General features: G+C 31.9%; 1 protein-coding gene across 1 annotated transcript; it reads left to right on the plus strand.

Moving 5' to 3' along the window:
• Positions 1-88: 88 nt before the first annotated feature.
• LOC111317835 (putative pectate lyase 18) lies at positions 89-2112 on the plus strand. Its single transcript, XM_022920309.2, has 4 exons — positions 89-252; positions 331-1071; positions 1472-1610; positions 1685-2112. The coding sequence occupies exons 1-4, from the start codon at positions 137-139 to the stop codon at positions 1904-1906; spliced, it is 1218 nt and encodes a 405-aa protein (XP_022776044.2). The 5' UTR covers positions 89-136; the 3' UTR covers positions 1907-2112.
• Positions 2113-8121: the final 6009 nt, after the last annotated feature.

Here is an 8121-nt window from a genome sequence, read left to right on the forward strand (position 1 = left end):
GAAGCATGGCGACCCCACAAGTTTAGTTTAATCACGCCACTGAGCAAGGCTTTAATCCTCTTTATAAACACCCTTCTCTTCTTTTCTTTTCTCTCAAGTGCCTCAACGCTCCCTCACCAAACAAGAGGAAAAGAAAATGGCAATCCCTTCACTTTCTCTTCTCTTCCTGTTGATGTCATCTTTTCTAATCCCAACTCTCATATCCTCTTCCCCAGTTCAGGAACCGGAACTTGTAGTACAAGATGTCCACAGGTAAATAATTAATGGCTCCTCCACTAGCCAAGTAGCATATGTTTACAATGTGTAACATTTTTTTTTTTTTGGGGGCAGGGCCATCAATGCTTCTAGGAGGAACCTTGGCTATCTCTCCTGTGGCACCGGCAACCCTATTGACGATTGCTGGCGATGTGACCGCAACTGGGAGAGGAACCGCCAGAGGCTGGCAGACTGTGCTATTGGGTTTGGAAAGAATGCCATTGGTGGAAGAGATGGTAAGATTTATGTTGTCACTGATTCTGGTGATGATGACCCTGTTAACCCCAAGCCAGGAACTCTGAGGCATGCTGTGATTCAAGATGAACCATTGTGGATCATTTTTGCTCGTGACATGACCATTCGATTGAAGGAAGAACTCATCATGAACTCTTTCAAGACAATCGACGGTAGGGGTGCTAGTGTTCACATTGCTGGGGGTCCATGCATTACCGTACAGTTTGTGACCAACATTATTATCCATGGACTCCACATCCATGACTGCAAGCAAGGAGGGAATGCTATGGTGAGGGACTCCCCACGGCACTATGGTTGGAGGACCATATCAGACGGCGATGGTGTTTCCATCTTTGGTGCTAGCCACGTTTGGGTGGATCATAACTCATTATCAAACTGCATGGACGGGCTAATCGATGCCATTTATGGGTCCACGGCAATCACCATTTCAAACAACTACATGACTCACCATGATAAGGCCATGCTATTGGGGCACAGTGATTCCTTTACTCGAGACAAGAACATGCAAGTGACTATAGCCTTTAATCACTTTGGAGAAGGTCTTGTCCAAAGAATGCCAAGGTAAATAATTAAAGGGTAACAAATTGTATAGTCTATTTGCATTAATTTAACCCATCCACCTTTTCATTTTAATAAGATTTCTAGATTGAAAAATCCATTATAGACGGTAATTGTATAGTACAAATTTCACATTGAATTGTTTGCGGATTTATTAATTTGATAAAAATCGAATATTTCGTTTGTAAAATTTAAACGCACGTCTTACTGTCAATAATCTTTTTAAACGGACATGTAAATTCAATGTAAGTCTTTTATGTAGTTTATATGCCTTATCTAACGGAGAAACTTCCTCTCACAAGTACTATACTTTTTTTGAAAAAAAAGAAAGAACACAGTGAACTGGTTAAGTGGGTTATGATCTAAAAGACTAGAATAACTTTTTTTTTTCTCACATTTACAGATGTAGACATGGGTATTTCCATGTGGTGAACAATGACTACACACACTGGGAAATGTATGCCATTGGAGGAAGTGCTAACCCAACCATCAACAGCCAAGGGAACAGATTTACTGCACCTGATAACAGGTTCAGCAAAGAGGTGAGAACCCATAGAAAGTTCAATTCATTTAAGTTGTAGGATGATGAGTTACAGAAATAATTATTTTCGTGCAGGTGACCAAGTATGAAAATGCACCCGAGAGTGAATGGAAGAACTGGAATTGGAGATCCGAAGGCGACCTGATGGTGAACGGTGCATTTTTCACACCGTCAGGTGCAGGTGCCTCCTCAAGCTATTCCAAGGCTTCTAGCTTGGGTGCTAGGCCATCTTCAGTTGTCGCTACGCTAACGACTGATGCTGGTGCACTTAATTGCAAGAAAGGTTCTCGTTGCTGATGGAGACATATGATCAAACAACACTCCATTTTTTTAACTCTTTCTTTGTTTGTTTCTTCAACTCTGATGATTACAACCTCGGCCTGTTTTTCATGGAACATCCGGGGATTCTTTTGTAGAATCTTGATGGACTTTGCAGAAAGCAAGTGCAGATGTGTTGATATATACTAAATTCTAAGTTATCTTTAATATGTTTCACATTAAAATATCTCTCTTTCTCTGTCCCTAACTCTCTCTCTCCCAAAAATCCCTCGTGGAAACCATAAATGACAGTAATGCCAAGCCTAAAGAGAAGGAAACAAAGAATGCAAGTCCGGAGACAGATGAAAAGCTTCAATTCCAACTATTTTTGAATTAATTTGAAATGATTTAAGTGAGTAGGAAAGTTCACCCACCACCATAGGTGTAGTTAATTTTTCTTATCTTTTGGATTGCCATTGAAGTTCGAATTCGAGATCTTCAATTCTAAAATCAATTTCAACTCCATTGAACTGACAGCTCGTTAATTTCTCTATAATTAAAATTGCTTCCAGCACTAAATCATCATCACTGATCAGAGATGCCCATCTATCCAAATAAAATCCCACCATCCACTCCAAGATACTAATATATAGAACATCACTGTAGTCCTTAGTCCTTTTTTGGCCATGAAAAGCATGCTCTTTCACCAAGGCATGGACTATAGAAAATTACACCAAAGGAAACACCCCAATGTCTAGCCTCCTCGGGCCCTCAAGAGATTTTACAGAGAAGAGATTAAATGTAAAGACAAAAATGGCAAGGCACATGCACATTCCATAGAACAGCTTTGGATTGAACCGCCTGCCCCTGTCCCTTGACTAAAATTGACAAATAAAGTTGCTTGGTTCCATGTTCAACACATCCCCTTTTCTGCATTAATTAGCACCGAAGACTCCCCAAGTCTCGGGAAGCATCATATCCTATCTCGCACATGCAACATTGAAAGTGATAAAATCTTATGTATTACCATGTATTAAACATCATAACTGAGAGCTAAACTTTGGGTTATCGCCTGGATAAGGTTTCCTAAACTTGAGATTCTCATCTGGTAGGCCTGGGGTTGCGTCTGAACGAAGTGATACATCTGCTGCAAAACTAGGCCCTGTCTTTATGCCCCGAAGAAATGGACCACTATTCAATTGAACTGAGTTTCTTTTCCTCCCTAAATGTCTCGAAACAAATATTGAACTGAGTGGTGATCAAAGAGGGACGAGGAATGGAATGCTCTGATCTCCTTGTTGCCTTCCCCACCACCGCCACCATTGCCCCTCGGTTTGTTTCTGGTTGTAGTATATGGTACAAAAGAGAAATTATGAAAGAAGGTCCAGAGGTTTTTTTGTACTAAACATAGACAACAACATGTTGCATACAGACAGGACCTTTCTAACCAAAACCAGGACCATCTTTTGCTCAAAGAACTGCTTTAACAACTGTTTAGATTTGGGTTAACTTCTGTTTAGCTGACAAACATGGCATATGATATTATTGCATGTTATTGATTAGTGTTTGGAGGAATGTTTATATCATTGGCCAGCTTGAAAAAATTAGAATTGATTTACAGGTTTCGCCAAATAAAATCGTCGAGTTGGATTGCTAACTAATTTGGATGATTATATATCCCATCCCATCATTCAGCTCATAGTTATGTGATGATGCAGATGTTATGGACCCGACCATGTGGGAGACAAATAGTGCGTGGGGAAGCTTAATTGGAAGGCGACTAAAGCCTATCAAAGATGATGTTTTGAGCTTTTGGACCATGAAAATTTCTCCTTTAGCTTGTGGCAAGAAAATGGTTGATTTTGTGACAGATTATCAAGATTTGAATTAGTAGACAGAGTCGAAATATAATCGAGCCAGTCTTATACCGCGAGCCAATTAATATGACCATTACGATTTGCTCGCCACGCTTTCTTCGTTCTGTTAGTGGCAGGGGATCCGTTAAGAATCCATTTGAATAAATTGTAAGATCAATTTTAATAAAATTAAAAATAACAATGATAATAAAATTAAAATTAATAATAAAATATATGTTTAAATATAAATATAATAATGATGATAATTTTTTTTTATTTTTATAATAAAATCAATTACCCTAAAATCTAATTATCATAAGATTCAATTATTCATTGGGCTTTTTTTGCTAGTCTAATTGAAGGATAATATGAGATAATTGTACCGTTAAATAAATATGATAATCTATGTATTTATAAAATATTAAAATTCTTATATTTATATAATATTTTATATAAAAATTATTTGTTAGAATTTATATTAATATAAAATAAAAAATATTTTTTTGTTTTATTATATTAATATATGATTATTATTAAAATTTTAGATTATGCTATTTTTTTATGTTATATTTGTATAGTGTCATAAATATTATGGTTTAAATTATTAGATTTACTATTTAAACATAGAATCCAATGCAATTAACTTGAAAAAGGTTGGACTCCGCCGCATGGGAGCAGCCTAAGCGAATCACGGCGAGGATCAAGGCCTGCCCCCTGTCCCTGTTCGTAAGGTCTACAGTTTTGGTAACAAAGCCTTTTAAACATGTGCAATAGCAGCCTTTCTAGAATAAGAAGAAAACAGTTTCTCTGCGTTCCTCTTTCTTTCTCTTCTAACGAACAGGCTGTCTATTAAGACTTATGTGTGTCACTGTTTTCTTCTTTTCTTTCTTTAGTGTTTCACTGTCAATCAATAAATCAAAAGTACATGCCCTTTTTTTTTTAAAGTTCAATATGTTCTAATAAAATGACTGGTAAATGATAATAGCCGTAGCCAGTGAAAGCTAATAGGAATGACAATGGGTCGGACGAGCCGGATTTTTTATCGAATTCGATTAGATAATTTTTTATTATTTTTATATTTAAATTTGATATAATTTAATATCATATTAAATTATATTTGATTCAATTTGATATGAAATTAATAAAATATTATTTTTAATATAAATATAAAATTAAATATATAAAAATTTTTATTTATATATATATTCGATCGGATAAAATCGAGTCAGTCTTATTATATTAGGGTTAAATTTCCACCTTACTATTCTTAATTTCCTACACACATTAGCTGTGCAACAATAATTCAATATTTTTATCGTCTTAAAAGGAAAAAAAAAAAGAAAGGCTTTTAGTGTATAATATGAAGCAGATTGAGCTCAATCCATGGCCGTCTCAAAACTGGGCATCTGGTTTTTAGCTAGCTTTTTATCCCCTCGTATCAGTTATCACATTTCTAGTTGAGCAGACCCTTACGCTTGTATAACCCAGATTGGTAAAAATCAATTCCAGAAGAAAAGAAGAGCTAAGAATTAGTATGAAAAAACTCTGATGAAATCAGAGAGAGAGTTTTTTTTTCTGAAGAACTGCTTGTTTCTTGCACTCCTTTGGATTGTTAGTAAACTATAAAGGAAAAATGTTTTTCCAGTTTAAATGTTTAATTCAGTAGCTTAATATACTAATTCTTTAAATGTTTGTGTGGAGTAAATTTGGGATTTAAATAATAATTATTATACTATCTTTTTGTTATTTTTTTTAGATATGATAACTTAAAATACGATGATACAAAAATATTATAAAAAATACAAAATTGATATAATTTAAAATTTTAATAAAAATCATATATATTTAATAAAATAAAATAAAACGTATTTTATATTTTTATATTTACATGAATTATGATAAATAATTTTTACATAAAATATGATATAAATATATAGATTATTAATATTTTACTCGATAAAAATATATAAATTATCGGATGTATTTTTTTATAACAAAAAATTGTTTTTCCAAATGGGAAATTCCTTGCGCAATCAAATAATTTCCTAAGCCCAGTTCAAAAGAAAAGGAAACTTCCCCATGCTCCATGATCACTTCAAATAATTTGAAATGTCACAACACAAATTTGTGAATCATTAAGGGCAGTTTGGTGCTGGATAGTAAGAAAGAGGGACCTTTGCTATTTAAATTTACAAATGAGTAATGAAAAATATGGAGCCATAGCAAAACCAATGAGTGTTACCTTAAAAAATGTTTTTTTTATAGATGACTTTGTCCCTCAAAAAGAAAACTAAGTAACTAAAAAGTAGATTTGACAATCTTAAGTATGAGTTAGTGATACGACATAAAAATAATATAAATAAAAAATTTAAAAATAATACGATTTAAAATTTAAAAAAATCATAAATAATTTTAACAAAACAAAATATATATCATATTTTTATATCAATATAAATTAATACGTAATTTTATATAAAATACAATATAAATATATAAATTATCAATATTTTACATGTCAACTAATTTGCGTATTGATAATTATCAATATTACTTGCAATTTCCAAAGTGGATTTGTCCTAAGCCCAATTCAAAAAAAAAAAAAAATCGTAATATTCAAATGTCAACTTTAATAATATATCAATTAATTTAAAGAACAATTAACACAAACTATCAATTTGGTAAAAAATACATTTATTCAAAAGTTATAACTAAAACATTAGATTTTATGATTCAATGGCTAAAATAAAAAATCATCCAACATTAAATGACTATTCCAATTTGTACATTTTACCCATATTTTAAATGAGAGAAATGAGGGGCATGTGCCCATATTGACAACTTCTTTTTACTCATCCATAATCTTAACAATGTTTTTTCTATTTTATAAGAAAAAGATCTTATCCAAAGTTCAACTAGTCACAAGAAAAAAAGAAATTCAAATCCTTCCTTTTTTGAATTAAAATATTTTATTGAACATTGCCCTTCTCGTTAAAATCCAACCAACCAAATTTGCCTCATTTCTTATTTTAGGAAAGTTCCATGAAACAAGTGTATGCTATTTAAAAGAAAAAAAAAAAGAAAATCATTACGAAACAAAAGGATAAAGCAAAACTTATTGATTAATCAAAATTAGTAATAAAATAAGTTTAATCATATCCATTCGAGGCATAGTTATCTGCCACCGCGACGCACCATCGTAGCTCATCTGATTTTTAAAACAGATTCGATTTTTAGTAGATTTAATAATTTAAAATATGATATAATGATATGATTTGAATATGATATAAAAATAATTATTATGAATTTAATAAATTTAAAATATATATTTTATATTAATATAAGTTATAATAAATTATTTTTATAAAAAATATAATATAAATATATAAATATAAATATTTTTCATTTTATGAATATATATATATTTTGATTGGTTAACAATCACTGGTCGGCCGAGGGGCTCAGGTTCTCCATCGATCGAATCAGTGCCAAACTTCTGGTTAACTTTGATGACACGTGTTTCTTAACGAGTAGCTGTTGGGACCCTTACACTCTCTGTTTCCACGTTTGTTATGGTTTTTGCTATGCATGTGGGTCATCGACACGTGGAAATCCAACCTAGGTGGAGTTCAAGACAAGTGGACAAAATCAAAAGCCGAATGGATAAGAACGAGTGCCACGTCAGACTGATCTATAACTCTTCAGCTCACCAAAAGCCGTTTATCAGAAAATCGACTCTTCGAAGAACCTGTCGTCGTATAGCCTTTCCTAGTCAGCTCAGAAAGGGCGTCCAGTTAATATTAGATATTTAAGGATGATAAGTGAAAATTTTAAAACGTCAAGGGTAAATGTGGAATAAGAATTAACTATCAGCATCCCCACGCGCATTTTCAAAGAATCCGTCCACCTAGTCACTAGGTATATCTGCCCGCTTTATAGTATTAAATTAAACAATTTTTTTTATAAAAATAAACTAAATTACTTGATATTAAGCATAGGAAAGTATATCATATCTATTGATTCAAAAAAATATTCATATTAATTTTAATTGTTTTTTATAAAATTAAAAACGTATGCCAAAGGTAATGTCATCAAGTGGAGGTGATAATAGTTTTGTTTGGATCAAATTTGATTTGATTTTTTTAATATTATATAATATTATAAAAATTTAAAATTCGAATCAAATATTCATTTAATCTAAACTGAATTAAACCAAATTTTACTAATTTGATTCGATTCAATTTATTAATTTTTAATTTTTAATTTTTATATATTATTTTAATATAAAATTTTAATATATTTAAATAAATTTTGATATAAAATTATTATTTTTATTTTATAAAAATTTAAAATATATATAAAAACTAAAAAAATATATAATTCGGTTTGGTTCAATATTTT

This window comes from Durio zibethinus, chromosome 9 (assembly GCF_047325235.1).
Source record: "Durio zibethinus cultivar Kanyao isolate XHJ-2024 chromosome 9, ASM4732523v1, whole genome shotgun sequence".
NCBI classification, from domain to species: Eukaryota; Viridiplantae; Streptophyta; class Magnoliopsida; order Malvales; family Malvaceae; genus Durio; species Durio zibethinus.

Excerpts from the sequence above, each read along its gene's own strand:
- LOC111317835 (XM_022920309.2), top strand. The coding sequence starts at position 137 with ATGGCAATCCCTTCACTTTCTCTTCTCTTCCTGTTGATGTCATCTTTT. Across the intron at positions 253-330 it reads GTAGTACAAGATGTCCACAG|GGCCATCAATGCTTCTAGGA; the intron begins GTAAATAATTAA and ends TTTTGGGGGCAG. Across the intron at positions 1,072-1,471 it reads CTTGTCCAAAGAATGCCAAG|ATGTAGACATGGGTATTTCC; the intron begins GTAAATAATTAA and ends TCACATTTACAG.